This window comes from Heloderma suspectum, chromosome 1, assembly GCF_057233095.1.
Source record: "Heloderma suspectum isolate Gila_16-S chromosome 1, 16-S_ref, whole genome shotgun sequence".
Classification (NCBI taxonomy): domain Eukaryota; kingdom Metazoa; phylum Chordata; class Lepidosauria; order Squamata; family Helodermatidae; genus Heloderma; species Heloderma suspectum.
In genome coordinates, this window is record NC_139458.1 from 261,210,266 (window position 1) to 261,227,528 (window position 17,263).

The 17,263-nt window shown below is 43.6% G+C and overlaps 2 protein-coding genes across 3 annotated transcripts in view; both read left to right on the forward strand.

Annotated features, from left to right (window-relative positions):
* The window catches only part of SPATA24 (spermatogenesis associated 24), a 46,849-nt gene extending 42,786 nt beyond the window's left edge, over nucleotides 1-4,063 (forward strand). The window contains exon 7 of one of the 2 annotated variants that reach the window (XM_084826149.1): nucleotides 3,977-4,063. In XM_084826149.1, coding sequence (XP_084682275.1) covers nucleotides 3,977-3,986 — 10 coding nt within the window. In that variant the 3' untranslated portion in view covers nucleotides 3,987-4,063. The remainder of the gene's footprint in view (nucleotides 1-3,976) is intronic. The other variant, XM_084826111.1, reaches the window with a different exon arrangement.
* LRRC63 (leucine rich repeat containing 63) overlaps nucleotides 3,977-17,263 on the forward strand; it is a 30,182-nt gene continuing 16,895 nt past the window's right edge. Inside the window, exons 1-5 of the mRNA XM_084825944.1 lie at nucleotides 3,977-4,073; nucleotides 4,947-5,141; nucleotides 6,473-6,574; nucleotides 10,805-10,948; nucleotides 13,521-14,006. Of these exons, the coding sequence (XP_084682070.1) occupies nucleotides 10,864-10,948; nucleotides 13,521-14,006 (571 nt within the window). The 5' untranslated portion in view covers nucleotides 3,977-4,073; nucleotides 4,947-5,141; nucleotides 6,473-6,574; nucleotides 10,805-10,863. The remainder of the gene's footprint in view (nucleotides 4,074-4,946; nucleotides 5,142-6,472; nucleotides 6,575-10,804; nucleotides 10,949-13,520; nucleotides 14,007-17,263) is intronic.

Genomic DNA, 17,263 nt, shown 5'->3' on the forward strand with positions numbered 1-17,263 from the left:
GTCTTGTCCCAGGCGTGAAGGGCACTAGTGGTTCTCCCCAATTATTACTTTTGGCTCTGAATGTGTTTTTGTTTTGTCCCTGGGATTGGAGGGGGCTTCTCCCCAGTGGCAAAAAGGGGCAGAAGGAAGCTTTGACCTTGCTCAAGTGCAGCAGAGCAAAAAGCTCCTTCCTTGTGTCTGGAAGGGGAAAGACTTGTCTACAAAGCATGTCCCTATCTTCCCTATCTCCTGAAGGCAGCTGGAAGCCATTGGGTTCCCAGTGGTGGAAGACAAAATTATACATGCTTGAAATCAAGTGTGGAATCTCTTTTTCTTGTTCATACCCAATGTACTCTGAGCCTATTTCCGCAGGAGAGACTGGCTGTCCCAGGAATGTCCCAGGCCCTGCCATAAATGTTCAAGTTTCATGGCTTTTTACAAAGTTAGTTTCTAGCCCTTTAAATTGTGGAGGTATAAAGTATAGGCAGCATTCTACCCAATTGCTCTGAAAGAAGATAACCTGCTCCCAATTTGGATTGTTTGGATTAGTGAGAGCAAAAGCCCCTGGATGATTTACTGTTACCAATGTTTTTCTATATTAAGAAATACATAAAGTATTTTAAGCATATTAAACTACCTCTCTTTGTACTGTTTAGTGTCTCCCACACTAAATTATACAAAGTTTTTGAAAAACTGGATGTTTTCATGAAGTGTTACTATCGAAATGAAATTCTGATTTTTGGAAGGTAAAGTATTAACATCCAGTATACCCCAGATGATCACATACCTTTATGAGTATGTGGGAATGCTCTAGAACCTTACAAAAGTACCTTTTCATGTACTAAATACCGAACAGAACACAAAATTATCAGCAAAAAAGAAAACAATTATATTCATCAATTGGGCATGATGTTGTGCAAGGAATTACTGACAGGTCAGGTAAAACCAGCAAAACGTTGTGTTGATAGAAAAAGCATCACTGGAATCGGAGAGGTGATTAAACAGTTACTAATTGTATGGATCACTGCCTTGTGGCAAAGGGGCTTGCGTAACTCAGTGAAGCCATAAGCTATGCCGTGCAGGGCCACCCAAGACGGACAGGTCATGGCAGAGAGTTCTGACAAAATGTGGTCCACTGGAGAAGGAAATGGCAACCCACTCCAGTATTCTTGCCAAGAAAACCCCATGGAATAGCTGAAGCTCCAATATTTTGGCCACCTAATGCGAAGAGAAAACTCCCTGGAAAAGACCCTGATGCTGGGAAAGACTGAAGGCAAAAGGAGAAGGGGACGGCAGAGGATGAGATGGCTAGATAGCATCACGGATGCAATGAATATGAACTTGAGCACGCTCCGGGAGAGAGCGCAGGACAGGAAGGCCTGGCGTGCTATGGTCCATGGGGTCACGAAGAGTCGGACACGACTGAACGACTGAACAACGACAACAAATTGTATGGGCCATTGTATAAGTTACCATGTTACAAAAGAACTTGAAACAGAATAGTAACACAGTACCAGTTAGTAATGTTCTGTCAGTTGCAGGTTAATGCACAGCATTAACTTAAGCCTGTGTTCCCCAAACTGGTGCTCTCCAGATGGCTGGCTGAGTATGCTGAGAGTTTTAGTTGAACACATCTGGAGAGCACCAGGTTGGGGAAGTCTGGTTTAGGACCATTTTTTAGTTGACTGGCACAGGTTTGAAAGGACAGTTTGCATGATAGAATTGGAATTGGTTACCGAAATGTATATGGTAACCAAATGGCTGGTTCAGAATATCAGTGCAGCAAACAGCCTTTAAAGAAACTTGCTGAGCATAATATGAACTTCTTAGGGACATCTGAATGTACATGGGGAGACCTTCATGGGAAAACCTTCACATACAATAATTTATCAGCAGAACTGCCTCAAAACCTAAATTTTCCCTTTGGATGTGCCCTGAAATGGATGGATGTAGAAAGGCTGGGATGCATTTGGCACTTGTGATGACCTCCCTGTCCAGGCAATAGGGGACACAGGGAATCTAGCAGTTGTCCCCAAACAGGTGCAAAGGAAATTTTGCTGTTAAAATTTTGCTTCAAGATGTTTTGGACTCCCAACTCCCATCCTCTATAAACATTGGCCATCCTGGCTGGGATGGCTTATGGTTGTTGTCGTCCAAAACACCTGCAGGCACCTGATTGCCTAGGCCTGAGGTTGCAAAACCTGCATTGCAAATACAGTCCAGTCCATAGAAGCAACAGCTCTGACTATGTCTTCATTTGTTTCATGTTCAGGTTACATACTTTGGTTCCACTTGGTTATTTTTGACAGCCTGGGAACGAAAGATACACAGTGAGCCTGAGAAATCTTGTCCTCAAGCTCTATTAAAGAATTTGTTTCAAAACATCAATTTGCCACTTCAGGGAGAGTCTCAATGTACTCAAAAGCTGGAGCTACTGCGCTCTTGAAGCGCACTTAATCGTCAGACTTCCAATCCCTCCAGGAACGATTGAGTTTGTGGGGGAATCAGTTATGCCAGTTTGCAGTAGAAGCTGGCTGCATGCTGCAAACCTACCTCTGCCCCTAGAGCAGTTTTTTAATGTTTAAAAATGTTCTGTTTTGTTTTTAGATTAAAAACTAAAGTGCCAAATGATCTGTTAAATGTACGCATGCAAAAGTAGTGCGTTGCATTTAAAAAAGAACAAAGCAGGTAACCTGCCTGAAGTAATAGGGGCAAACTGAAGAAGAAATCTGTGGTCAGTGTGGACACGTGTGGATGGTTCATTCATTGTGCTGGGCTCACTTTGCAGTGCAGTGATTCCCCCCCCACACACACACACACAAACCCCATGCTGGCTTCTGTCTGAAGGTACATCTGGACTACCTGTCAAAAAACTAGTCTACAGTTGCAAGTAGTGTTTGACTCCTCTTTAATGAATATCACGGTTGTGACCCAGAAAAGTGTTCCAAAGAAAGAAAGAGCTGGGGGCAGACAAGAGTGACTTCTGCTACAGGCTTGAAAGGTTACTGCTTGCCTTCCTCCTTCCCAGAGATGAGAAAAAAAAACCCAAGCAACTAACTTTGCTCACCCAGAGCCTCTGATTTGCATCAGGTAATTTCAATGTTGGGTGTTGCTCTAGTTTAAAACATCTACATGGGGCTGAATCAGCTTTCAGTGTGGAAGTGCAAACTACTGAGCCACAGGGCATGTTGCTGCCTCAGGCAAAGGACAAGGTGGTGCCCCACATACCAAAGCTGCCCGAACTGGCACTTGAATCTCACTTCAACTCTGGCGATGTGACAGTATCCTGAGGGCAGCAGGCTAGATTAAGGGGCACAGGGGAGGTTGCCTGGAACACACAGCCTTCTCCAACATGGTGCCCTCCAGATGTGTTGGGAGAAGGCTCCCTCCTTCCTGTCAAGCAAGCAAGATCAGCAAAAAAGGTCAATTTGCCCAACCTTCAGCATCCAAACCACATGAACACTGGTACTATGGTCTTGAACTGGGAAGGGAGTGCCACGGAAGGGGGTGGGACCTACGCCAGAGGAAATGTGTAGGATTGGGCTGCATGGGAGGGGAAAGAAAGGGAAAAGCAGGGAAAGTTTGCAGTTGCTGTTTAAATCAACACTTTTCTCTGTTTAAACTAATGCAGGACTTTGCTGGTATTAAACAATGATTTTAAAATGGCCCTGAATCTGCAACTATCCCTCCCACTTCTAATGCAATGCAAGCATTACAAAGCAACCTGTGGCAAAATTTGCATTACAAAGTGACACAGTTCTGCTTATGTGACCTTTCAAACTCCTACTTCTGCAGTTACAGCACTATGCATTGCTGTATGGCACTTGTCCGTGTTATAAACAGCAGATACTGCATGTATTCATTGATGTGTGTTGATGTGTGCTCACTGCTTACTGAGCAGCAATTGCATTGGGGGGGGGGAATACTGACACAGCAGTACTTTATAAACAAAAGGGACTACAGCTACAGCCTGCCATGTACTTTGACTTTGTTTCAGGAAGGGATGAGGGCTAAGCAGTTCAGCCAAAGGCTTCATGGAAAACATGGATTTGGGGCAGGCACCTGAAAGAAGAGAGAGGAACAACATCACCAAGGTTCGTGATAAGCACCTTTAGACTTAGACTTCTGCTTTTCAAGGAATGCTCAGCACCTTTCTTTTAAATAGAGGAAAGCAAAGCTTAATTCTTGCCAGGTTTGCCAGGCCTCAGTCCTGAACATATGAAATAAGGATAGCTGAAAATGCCCCTGAGCCAGTGCAGAGTATGTTTTCTCACCACTGAATAAGTGTGGTGAGTCCCTCTCTCCCAGTGGCTGAGAGAAGGGCTTCCAGATTACACAGGGCTGTTAACAGACAAACCTGAGCTCCTGTATCTCTCTTTTTTTTATGAATAGAAATTAAGCAATGGCAAAAAGGCTCCCTCTGCTCCAGAAGGATCTGGCAACCTCAACTTTTTTATTCCAATACAGTCAAATAGAATCCACACCTATAATGAGAAGCTTAACTATTCCAAGGGTTTGGGGGTTTTTTAATAACAAGAAGGTAACATGTTTGCAGCTACAATTCAAAGTGGTCAAGACTGAGCAATAGCAATATTTTTATTTAATATACCTGCTGCATGCAGTTGGATTACTTCTTGAGCATGACCAGAATGGTTAGTTGTGCTGGGAGAACGTAATTGGGGAATATACAAGGCCAGTTCAGGACGGAAGGAATGAAAACACTGGAAGATGCATGCTTTCTTTCTCTCTCTCTCTCTCTCTCTCTGTCCATTTTAAACACTGATGCAGGACCATTCATATATCAACTCATCACAAATCAGCCCATGCAAATCAGCAAGGCCAGCCCTACTATTACGCAAAGTGAGGCTACCGCCTTAGGCATCAGATTTTTGGTGTTATGAAAAACCATCAGGTTGTTAGTTATTCCATGTATTATCCTTGGGTGTTTTTTTTACTCCTATGAATAGGCACTTCAGGGATTCTCTTGGCCAATCTTAGGTACTATGCACTCAGACTTAGAGAATGGGGATCAGAGAAAATTTGCCAGAAGCATCCCATTGCCTTCCTTCAGGCTCTGCTTCTGGGCTTCCTAGAAGAACCTGGCTGGCCACTGTTGGAAACAGAATCCTGAACTAGAAGGAACTCTAGCTCCAATCCAACAGGTAGGTGCTTAAAAAACAAACAGCCCCAGCTGACATGAGCAAGTGAGTCAAGTTGCATAGAAAGGAAAAGGGTAACAAAAGTGACCATGTACAAACAGCTCTGGTTCTTTACAGCTTCTCCAACCAGTTCTTTTCACCTTCTTGCATATATATTAAATGTGTCCATGTGTAGTGTGCCCTCTGCTCAAAATTTTGCTCACAATCCATCCGAAAGTCAAGAATTGTTAAAACACATTGATTTTCATTGAAGAGACTTAGGCTCTCTCTATATGAAGCTAAAATCCCACAGCTTAATCGGGCTTCTGCTTCCGGATTCCTTGCAGGATTACAATCAGCTCCTTTCCACGTGATGTTTTCCTCTTTTTTCCCCCCTTTCTGGGTAAGTTCTATGTGTTTCATTATAAAGTTATTAGATGGTGCTGTGCTATTGCCACAATAAAGCGCCATTTCATCTGTATGCCATAAATTTAGCACAGTTCATTGCGTGAGGAGGGAAAATGCCGGACTTTTGTCATCATGGAAAAAAAAACCCCGCAATAAAGCTTGCAAAGAGCGGGAGGTGCCCTGGAGCATGATGACATCATGTATAGGCCCCACAAACTTCCGTGAGTGACCAGTCACAAGCACAAGATAAATGCCTCATGTAGAAACTGCCTTAAGCAAATGGTTAACTTCCTTTTGAAATCAGTGGGTCTTAAGGCTCTTTTGGCTGGAGTAAGTATCTAACTGAAGCATCTAAAGAGACATGCTACCATTCCAATTCCAAATATCTTGCCATTCCACTTTGTTTAGTTTTCCCAGATCACTTTCCAATTTTTGCGCGCACGCGCACACACACACACACACACTATATATATTTTATATATATATAATATATATATATAGTATATATAATATATATATAGTATATATAATATATATATATTATATATATATAATATATATATATTATATATATATAATATATATATATATATATTATATATAATATATATATATATATATTATATATTATATATATATATTATATATATATAATATTTTGACACACAACAAACATTTGTACTAACAGTTTAGCAATACATCATGCAGCTCCTGTCCTTTCCATTGTTTCCAGTGATTAAAATAGGCTTAAATATCCTCTAGACATTTCTTTCAGGAAGTAAACTATAGTCACAAAATGTCTGACTTGGAGATACTGACAGCTAATTTTTTATTCTATATTTTGTAAGTGGCCCTTTTTTAATTAATTAACTGTCTGCTATAAGATCCAGATATCTACTTCGCTTTAGTTTAATGCCAAGTAACAAAATCTTTTTCTTATTTTCCAGGTGCAGTGGATGAATAATAGACAGGGAAAATAGTAACATTTTTGAAGCCAGTACTTCTTTCCAATTTGTCCAAATTTTTAAAGTGACTAGGATAGTCTATAGGTAAGCAGGCTTATTACACACTTTTTTGCATTCTATAAAATAATGGAAAAGTGACATTCTACATAGATCCCTTCCTCTAAATATAACAAGTGTTTGTCAGAAGGTTGTTGAATCCCTTACAAAATGTTTTGACCTGGGCTGCATAATAATATCAACTAATATTCAAAGTCCCAACTCTTCCCCTTATCCCTATGCTTCTGTTACGTCTACATTTGTTCCATATGAATTTGTCCACAGTTTTTCACCAGGATTCTAAAAAAAAAAAAATCTGGAGGGAAGTGTGCTGCAGACTCAGTATCATTTTGAATAAAAAAATATTTAGGGTGCAGTCCTATGCATATTTTGACAGAAAAGAGCCCTATAACTCCCAGCATGCCCCAGCCAGTATGGCTGGCTGGGGCATGCTGGGACTTGTAGGACTTTTTCAGTCTAAACATGCATAGGATTGCACCTTTAGAGAGCAATCCCAATCCTAAACACCCACCAAAGGCTGGCTGAGGCAGGCTAGGATGGGGCGAAGGAGCCTCTCTAGAGAGGAACTCCACCTGCAAGGCAGCGCATCTGCTTTAAAGTCTCCCAGTGCACTGCAGAAATCACTGTGGGTGTGGGAGGACCAGCACTGGTCTTGCCGCTAGTGGCTGAGGTGTCAGGGGCTACATCAGTGGTGGCCTTGGACCATCGCTTAACTTACAATGTTTACCGCTATTATTCTCCCTCTTCCCCAGCAAAGACAAAAAAGACAGCTGCATCTTTACTAACTAAAGGCGCAATCCTGCGGCCACTAGTCAGTGGCTAGATAGCCATAGGATAGGTCGGTTCCCTGAGAACTGACCTCCACCCCCTCCCATGCCACCTAGTAGGCAGCGTGGAACAGCCCTGCACTCCACACTCAGAAGAGGAGCACAGAGCGGCAAAAACGGGGCATTCCTGGGGGTGTGCCAGGGTGGGGAAGTCGGAAATGCCAGTATGACACAGAGCTTCCCGCGCTCCAAGGTCCCACAGCTAGACAGCCAAAATTGTCGACCCAGATAGGATTGCTCCCTCCATTGTACTTTTAAATAGGTCACAATCAGACCATGTAATTCAAATTATTTATTTGTTTCTTTGTTTAATTTCTATACCGCCTAATAGCCAAAGCTCTCTGGGTAGTTCACAAAAATTATCTCTTACTCCAGCATCTTCTTACTTAGCAAAATATAATCAAAACTTTTGAACGTGATGGGACAAGTAGAGTGTTTAGTATCTTGTGGGATTTAATTCTCTTCATGAATCAACCAAATTTGCCTCCTACATTCCAACAACCTTTTGTCTGCTTTTATGTCATGTGTTTTTCCTCTTTAGTTGGTCTGTCCCAACTGGGGTTCGTTAATGCATTATTGTCTCTTGTTAAAATTGCATCGCCCTCTTTAAAGAAGCTCTGTTGTGCTGATTTTGGAAGTATATATTTACCACAATGTAATAAAACAATTAAGTTTAATAAACAATTTATTGCTTAATTTTCTTTGGGTCAGAATATACCAATATACCAGAATATACCGATTCAAAGTGCTGGTATTAACATTTAAAGCCCTTAACGGCTTGGGGCCAGGTTATCTGAAGGATCGCCTCCTCCCATATGTGCCTGCCCAGACCTTAAGATCATCGTCAGCGGCCCTTCTCCGTGAGCCCCTGCCAAAGGAAGTGAGGCGGGTGGCTACTAGGAGGAGGGCTTTTTCTGCTGTGGCAGCCCGGCTCTGGAATGAGCTCCCTAGTGAGGTTCGCCTGGCACCTACATTGTATTCCTTTCGGCGCCAGGTGAAGACCTTTTTGTTTTCCCAGGCATTTTAGCATTTTAGCTTTCTAACCTTTAGCTTTGCTGTTTTAAATCTGTATTTTAAACTCCTGCACTGCTGCTAGGTTTTATTGTGGTTGTATTGTTCTATATATTTTAAATTGTTTTATTGTGTGCTGTTTGGTTTTAATTTTTGTGAATCGCCCAGAGAGCTTCAGCTATTGGGCGGTATAGAAATGAATGAATGAATGAATGAATGAATGAATGAATGAATGTGGTTCTTCCCCGTCTCCACACTCGTAATCGCAGCGTAGAGTGGGTGGAGAGGGGGTGTTCCCAGGGGCAGGGAGGGGATGTGTCCTATGCGTCATCTGGCCTCCCCCTCACTGCTCCGACGTCCCCAGCTAAACAGCCCAAATTGGCCGTCTAGCCTCAAATGCAGGGCAGCCGGAGCACGGAAGAGAGGATCTCCTCTGTGCTCCACCTGCCCTGCATTGGATAGTCAGGTGCCTCCAAGTTTGGAGGTGGCCGACCATCCTGATAGGATTGCACCCTAAGCCGCTGTGGTGTACAGCATGTGCCAGGTGCCCATTCTGTAACCCAACCCCACTCATAGGTTGTGTCGTCCAAACCTGGTGAGGGTGGGTTGTTGTTATGGTTAACACACCACCAAAAACCCATGGGCTGATTTAGCATTGTGGGTGGTGACATGACAACCTACAAGCAGGGTTTGATTACAGAATGGGCACCCATAAACACGCAGCATATGCTGCAAACTACAGTGGCTTATTTATTTAAGCCACTGTGGCTGAAAATGGTCATGTGAACCAGGTCACACACACACACAGAAAGCAGCAGTATGTATCGTGATGCCAAATTTATTAGGATCAACTGACAGTCATAGGACTGTGAGCTGGCAAAGGGCAGTGTAAAGCTAATGCATGACATCGTCAACCTCTTGTGTCTCTCTCATTGAGCATTTTTACACCAGGCTACAATCCTGCAACTTTACCGGGGCTTTCTGCTTCTGCTTTAAATGCAGGACCATGATGGGCTCCATTTACACGTGCTTCCCTTCCCCACTTCCCCCCTTATCTCCGTTGTTCTACATATTTCATTATACAGCCATTATATAGCGCTGTGGTCTTGCTCCACTTATAGTGGGATTTCCTCTTTTCACAAGGGAACTCAACATGCTGTTATTTGATAATTCATTATCTCCAGTCTTTAAAAAAATGGGATAAAAGCTATTTAGTGCAGGAAAAGCCCTGGAGGTTGACAGCATCATGTAAAGGACCCACAAACATCCATGAGTAACCAATCTCACCAGCAGAATAAAAGCCCTATGTGGAGAAGCCTGTTGTTCTTTGGGTTTATCCTGCCATTTTAAAAACAACCGAAAATGCAGTAACACCAACACCCACACACACACACACCCGCCCAAAGTCTCATCCAAGAGGTGGTGAAATTCAACAATCACATGACATTTTAGAAATCTTGCAGTGCCACCTACTGGCTGAATATTCCACTGGAAACATATGGAACATGCCCACAAAGGGACAGGGAAAAACAAGGTGGGGGGAAGCACATGTATTGTAATTCCATTGTAATCCCAGAAAGAATCTGGAAGATGAAGCCCCAGTAAATTTGCAGGATTTTTCCTTAATGTTCAGAAGCTCATGAAAAGGACCCCCAAACGTCCATGAGTGAACAATCATGAGCGCATGATAAATGCCTCGTGTAAAAATGCCTTCAAAGAAACAGGGAAGTCTGAGGGGCGTGGGGGTGGCAGATGACATCATAGTCCCTGCTCATCAAAAAGTCCTGGCGCTTTGACCCTGAGATCCCTGCCTCCACTAAACCGCTGTATGTATGCCAACTTGCATTTCATACAAGAAAGGTGGGATATAAATTAAAAAAAACAAAACATGCCCAAACGAAGTTGAAAGGGGGTGGGGGTGGGACACCTTCACTTCTCTCCTCTGATGAACAGCCAAAAGCTGCACAAGGCTACACCTTTTGAAAACCCTACCCTCTTAAGATGTATTCCAGTGACAGGATTCAGTGGGGCATTAGGCTATTTCATGCTCCAGTCATAGGATCAGTGTGTGACTGGAGCCAGGCAAGAGGATGCGTCTGATGGGTGTGAAGGGTGAGCAATCAATCCTGCTGAAGCAATCTAAAAATCCTTTCAGCCCAATCCACAGATTCATATGCACTGCAGAGGAAGGGAGGCAGCCACGCACAAGGATCTTCACATACTCAGCACAGAGTTTGTGCTGAGTTGAGGGCTGTATGGGGGAGTGTCCTAGAAGGAAGAAGATTGGTGGGGGTGGTGAGTCTTGAGCCCAAAACATTTCAGAAAACTGACCTACTGTGACTTGGTATGCCATTTTTGTTAAACTAGAAATTGGATCAGACTGAATATTTCTATCCCCCCACCATTTTCTTTTTTGCAGTTAAATAGTTTGATTCCCCCCACTTCCCAGTTTGACAGCAGGATTAAAAACTAAGGACCATGTTTGAACTTAAGCTGCTTCGGAGACCTTTGCCTCCAAAGGTGAAAACTAAACCGCTTATACAAAGGAGGAAACACCATAAAGGTAATGTGGCACCATTCACGAGTGCTCATTTAATTAACTACATTCATATTTTTCTTTTTCTTCAAAAGCTGACGTGTAAACCAGAAGTGGGGGCCAATATTGACCATGGTAGACTTGGGATGGTTCATGATTTGAACACCAGGCAGCAAAATTCTATGCATGTTTTCGCAGATGTAAGTCCCACTGTGTTCAAGGGGGTTTACTCCCTAGTAAGTATATTTAGAATTGCAGCCATAAATGCAGCTCTTAAGCCACACATAGTGTCCCACCGCCATCCCAATTGCATGGAAGCCCCCACCCTCACAACATTCTTGTTGTGTAGGCCATTCTGCACACAGAAATTTTAAAGGAGTGAGTGACAGCAGGTGGGTGGTGTTCTGGGCCAGCTTGTGGTGATCGTAGCCCTCTGCAGTGTTTCTGGCTTGCTGGCAGTCTTACACTAGCAGTCCCGCCCATGATCAGAGTAGTGTCAGCATCAGGGCAGCAAAGCACATCACAAAAGCCTATTTTCCTGTCGCCTCCTTTCACCCTGTGTACCCTCTCTCATCTGTTATCATCTGCCCATCCCTTTTCTCCAAAATTCCAACATGCCTATTTTCACGGATGCCTCTCCCACTTTCTAGGAGTTAACTTTCCTTACACTTCTTACACCTCACACCAGGCATAGGCAACATGGCCCCATCCAGGTGTTTTGGAGTAGAAGTCTTGCAATCCCAATAGTTGACCGTGCTGGCTGAGTCCTATAGGAGTTGCATTCCAAAACATCTGGGGGGGGATCTTCACAACAACGGTATGAGAAGCACATTGGAGTATTATCCGGATTTTCATGGAATTGGCTTTGGTCCGTCATGGACACACAAAATAAGAAAACCCCAGTGTACCCTTAAAAATCAATTTTTCACGCGTCACACAGCTCTTGAAAGGATCTGGTGGGGGGAGTACAACTGAACGTCATCAACCTGGCAGGGGCTGCTCAACCAATGAGAGAAGCTTGTTTCCTGCTCCTGTCCAGGCTCCCCCCTGCTACTACATTACTATGAAAGGAGAGTAACTAATTCACAATTCTGAAGGCTAGAAACAGCACCAAAAAGTCAGGCTAGATACTTGCTTCCCATGAGAGCACCCCACCAGCGCAAATAAGCCCCATTCCAGCAAACAGTCAGGGAGTTCTAGCTCCAACACCCCTTTCTCCTTCTCTGGCCACTTCTTCCTGCTCGCAATGACAGGTTTCTCTGCTCCTGTGGATCTTGAGACTGCAGTAGATTGCTACTGAGATAAAGCAGATTTGTTTGATGCCAAAGGAAAGAGGAGAATTGGGGGGGGGGGTGCTCGCTTTTCCATGAAGAAGCCAAAATCCCCAATTATCCATTGCAGCATCTGAAGACTCCCTGAGAGCATCCCACCACCCCAATTTTGCCCCATTCCAGCAAACTCTCAGAGTTATTCCTCTCCCCTCCTTTTTCCCAATGTGCACACTTTTGTCTGAAGAAGCTAAAATCCCCATTTCTCCAGTGCAGCATCTGAAGGATCCCCCTGACAGCATCCCACCTACCCCCAATGTCACTCCATCCCAGCAAACTGTGGCAGAGTTATAGCTTCCACCCCCTTTTTCCCAATGTACACAAATTTCCCTGAAGAAGCCAAAATCCCTGATTCTCCAGTGCGGTATATGAAGACTCCCCCTGAAAGCATCCCCCGCTATTTTGCCCCATTCCAGCAAACTATTGCAGAGGTATAGCTTCTACCCACCCCCTTTTTGCCTTCTCTGGGCACTTTCTCCCTGCTCGCAATGACAGGCTCCCATGATCCCAAGACCTCGCCAGATTGCTACTGCGATAAAGCTCTTACACATCAGAGAAGTGACTTTAAACTACATTAGAGACGTGACTTTACACAACATGGGAAAAGTGATGTAACGCAAACATCAGAGAAGTGCATACTCATGGAGGCTAATTCCTCCCACTGTGAAAAGGAAGCGCAGCAGGATTTTGAAGGCTTGAAAGAGCGCTCTAAGGCTTTGATGTGTAGGCAGGCAACAAGGGCATGGCCAGGTGAAAGACACACCCCTAGGAACACCCCAATCATACCAAATGTACAGCAGAGGAATGGGCACAGAGCAGCTGAACTGCAGGGGAGCTGGATTAAAGAAAACCAATGGAGTAAAAGTACTCGGCAAAAATGCGGCTTCCCCACAGGTAAACTCTGGAGTGGGTGCAGACTGGCCATGATGACATCTGCTGCCAAGGTCCTCCAAACAGTCCCAATCACAGTAAAGACAGGCCCCAGGAGGGCACTAGGTTGTTTACCCCTGCTTTACATCATCTGCTCACTGCTCAAGTAGAAATGGCAAACTCTCTTTTGTGATCCATTGTGCATGCTCACTCGCTCTCTGTGTGCATGTGTGTGTGTGTTTAATTAGCACGCAAACTCACTCTTCACAATCAAGGTCAAGTTGATTCATTTGTATTTCATTTACAAAGTATATAAATATTTAGCAAACATTAATTGCAACTTTTAATGGCCTAACTCTGCTCTTTTTTTGGTGTCTACCATATTTCACCCTACAAAATAGGTGCACATGAGGAAGATACAGAATCCAGAGAAATGCTTAGAGCTGATGAGGCCCACCTTCCTACATCTGAGAAGAGCCAACCAGTGTATTTGTATTTTCCAGACTATGATTCTGGAACCCAAGTTCCAGTCCCTCTTAAAAGAAACTTCATTATTCCTTCACAGCCTAGCGGTCCTCCTAGCTTCCCATTGCAAAACCGTCGCATTCCTATTCGGTTGCGGATGCCTGCAATAGGAAGGTACCCCTGGCATTTACCGTCAGATTTTATACTTGAAGGCCTGGCTGTAATCGTCTCTCTTCATTGTCGTTCTCTGACATCTGCAACAACAAAGCCAATTATTTCTCGTTGTAACTATGAAGTACTCACTAGCCAGCTGGCTGCTGAAGAGAGGAGAGGTCCAACGGAAGTCAGTACCATACTTTTATCATCAAATGAGTATTTGCCTAATGTTGAACTAAGAAAACCTGAGAGACAAATGCAAATAGGTACTGTATGAGTCCTGGGTTGTTTTATGCAATGTATTTATTTAAACTCTTCTATTTATTTTAATAGTGTTTCATTTCAATTAATGCTATTCTCAAAAGCCTGCTCATGGTTTCAAAGCCCGGGGAGCTGAGAATTTTGATAGGTGCACTGAATTTGATTCCAAGAGACTGTCAGAATTGATTTTTATTATTGTTTGACTGAAAATGTAGAGTCATACTAATGTGGGATTTGTTCAGGGCTTTCAGAGCCGGTAAATCCCCTAGTTACTTTGCCTTCCATAGATGCTTTCCTTTTAAACCTTTTCCACACAGAGTCCATTTTAACACAAAACTGTGCTGGTTTCTATGAGGTGAATGAAAGAAACCAGCTTGTTGTAATAATGCAAGCCCTAAAGTTTAATGTTCAGGCCCTAAACATTAGGTGTAAGCTATCTCTTAGGTGTAGGTGTATATATGTTGTAAAGGGAGGCGGGACCCCCAGCTCTACTAGCCTCCTTGATCTGCTGCCACCACCTCTCTGAGTCAGCTCAGCCAGACCCAAGAGGAACCCCCAACCTCCTCCCAACTTTGGGAGGGAAACAGTAGCTACTGAATTTAGCACTGACCCTGGAAAGAAATAGCAGCAATAGTTTGAGGTAGATATTTACATGGACTTCACCAGATGGTCGACACCGAAATCAGATTGACTACATCCTTTGTAGCCAAAGGTGGCAGACATCTATACAGGCAGTAAAAACAAGACCTGGAGCTGACTGTAGTTCAGATCACGAACTTCTTATCGCACAATTGAGAATTAGACTAAAGAGAATAGGGAAGACCCACAGATCAGTTAGATATGAGCTCACTAATATTCCTAATGAATATGCAGTGGAGGTGAAGAATAGATTTAAGGGACTAGATTTAGTAGATAGGGTCTCGGAAGAACTATGGACAGAAGTTCGCAACACTGTTCAGGAGGCGGCAACAAAAAAGTCCCAAAGAAAAAGAAAACCAAGAAGGCAAGATGGCTGTCTGCTGAGACACTGGCAGCAGCCCAAGAAAGAAGGAAAGCAAAAGGCAACAGTGATAGGGGGAGATATGCCCAATTAAATGCAAAATTCCAGAGGTTAGCCAGAAGAGATAAGGAATTATTTTTAAACAAGCAATGTGCAGAAGTGGAAGAAGATAATAGAACAGGAAGGACAAGAGACCTCTTCCAGAAAATTAGAAACATCAGAGGTAAATTCGAGGCAAAAATGGGTATGATCAAAAACAAAGATGGCAAGGACCTAACAGAAGCAGAAGAGATCAAGAAAAGGTGGCAAGAATATATGGAAGATCTGTACAGGAAGGATAATAATATCGGGGATAGATCTGACGGTGTGGTCAGTGAGTAAGAGCCAGACATCCTGAAGAGTGAGGTTGAATGGGCCTTAAGAAGCATTGCTAATAACAAGGCAGCAGGAGACAACGGTATCCCAGCTGAACTGTTTAAAATCTTGCAAGATGATGCTGTCAAGGTGATGCATGCCATATGCCAGCAAATTTGGAGAACACAAGAATGGCCACCAGATTGGAAAAAATCAATGTATATCTCCACACCAAAAAAGGGAAACACTAAAGAATGTTCAAACTATCGAACAGTGGCACTTATTTCACATGCCAGTAAGATAATGCTCAAGATCTTGCAAGGTAGACTCCAGCAATTCATGGAACGAGAAGCTGGGTTTAGAAAAGGCAGAGGAACTAGAGACCAAATTGCCAATATCCGCTGGATAATGGAGAAAGCCAGGGAGTTTCAGAAAAACATCTATTTCTGTTTTATTGTCTATTCTAAAGCCTTTGACTGTGTGGATCATAACAAATTGTGGCAAGTTCTTGGTGGTATGGGGATACCAAGTCATCTTGTCTGCCTCTTGAGGAATCTGTATAACGACCAAGTAGCAACGGTAAGAACAGACCACGGATCAATGGACTGGTTTAAGATTGGGAAAGGAGTACGGCAGGGTTGTATACTCTCACCCTACCTATTCAACCTGTACGCAGAACACATCATGTGACGTGCTGGGCTTGATGAAGCCAAGGCTGGAGTTAAAATCGCTGGAAGAAACATTAATAATCTCAGATATGCAGATGATACCACTTTGATGGCTGAAAGCGAGGAGGAGCTGAGGAAACTTATGACAAAGGTGAAAGAAGAAAGTGCAAAAGCTGGGTTGCAGTTAAACCTAAAAAAACCAAGATTATGACAACCAGCTTGATTGATAACTGGCAAATAGAGGGAGAAAACGTGGAGGCAGTGATAGACTTTGTCTTTCTAGGCGCAAAGATTACTGCAGATGCTGACTGCAGCCAGGAAATCAGAAGATGTTTACTTCTTGGGAGGAGAGCAATGACAAATCTTGATAAAATAGTTAAGAGCAGAGACATCACACTGACAACAAAGGTCCGCATAGTTAAAGCAATGGTATTCCCCGTAGTAACCTATGGCTGTGAGAGCTGGACCATAAGGAAGGCTGAGCAAAGGAAGATAGATGCTTTTGAACTGTGGTGTTGGAGGAAAATTCTGAGAGTGCCTTGGACTGCAAGAAGATCAAACCAGTCCATACTCCAGGCAATAAATCCAGACTGCTCACTTGAAGGAATGATATTAAAGGCAAAACTGAAGTACTTTGGCCACATAATGAGAAGACAGGATACCCTGGAGAAGATGCTGATGCTAGGGAAGCTGGAAGGCCAAAGGAAGAGGGGCCGACCAAGGGCAAGATGGATGGATGATATTCTGGAGGTGACGGACACGACCTTGGGGGAGCTGGGGGTGGTGATGGCTGACAGGAAGCTCTGGCGTGGGCTGGTCCATGAAGTCACGAAGAGTCGGAAGTGACTGAAAGAATAAACAACAAAGCAATTCCCTGTTTGGAAACTCAGTGTAAGATAAAACAATACAAAACTACCTGGGCTAACTACCCACACCTTGCAGTAGGATCGTTTGCTGAAGCCAGCATTCCAACACCTTCCACCCAGACCAAATGAAACCAAAGGACAAAGGAAGGCTGGCTGCTTGTCTCTTTTTATCTGGTCTCTGCCCAGTTTCTAGTTCTTTTGTTCCCGCTCCCTTCTCCCAAGGAAGATGAGATGGGTTTTCACACCTCTCCAGCTGTGCTGGCCTTTTGGCAGGCCAAGCTGGTTTACGACCTTCAGTTCTGATAAGAATTTCGGCCTAGCACCTTCAGTCCTGGGACTTCCCAAACTTCCTCTTTACTCCAGGTGGCCAGAAT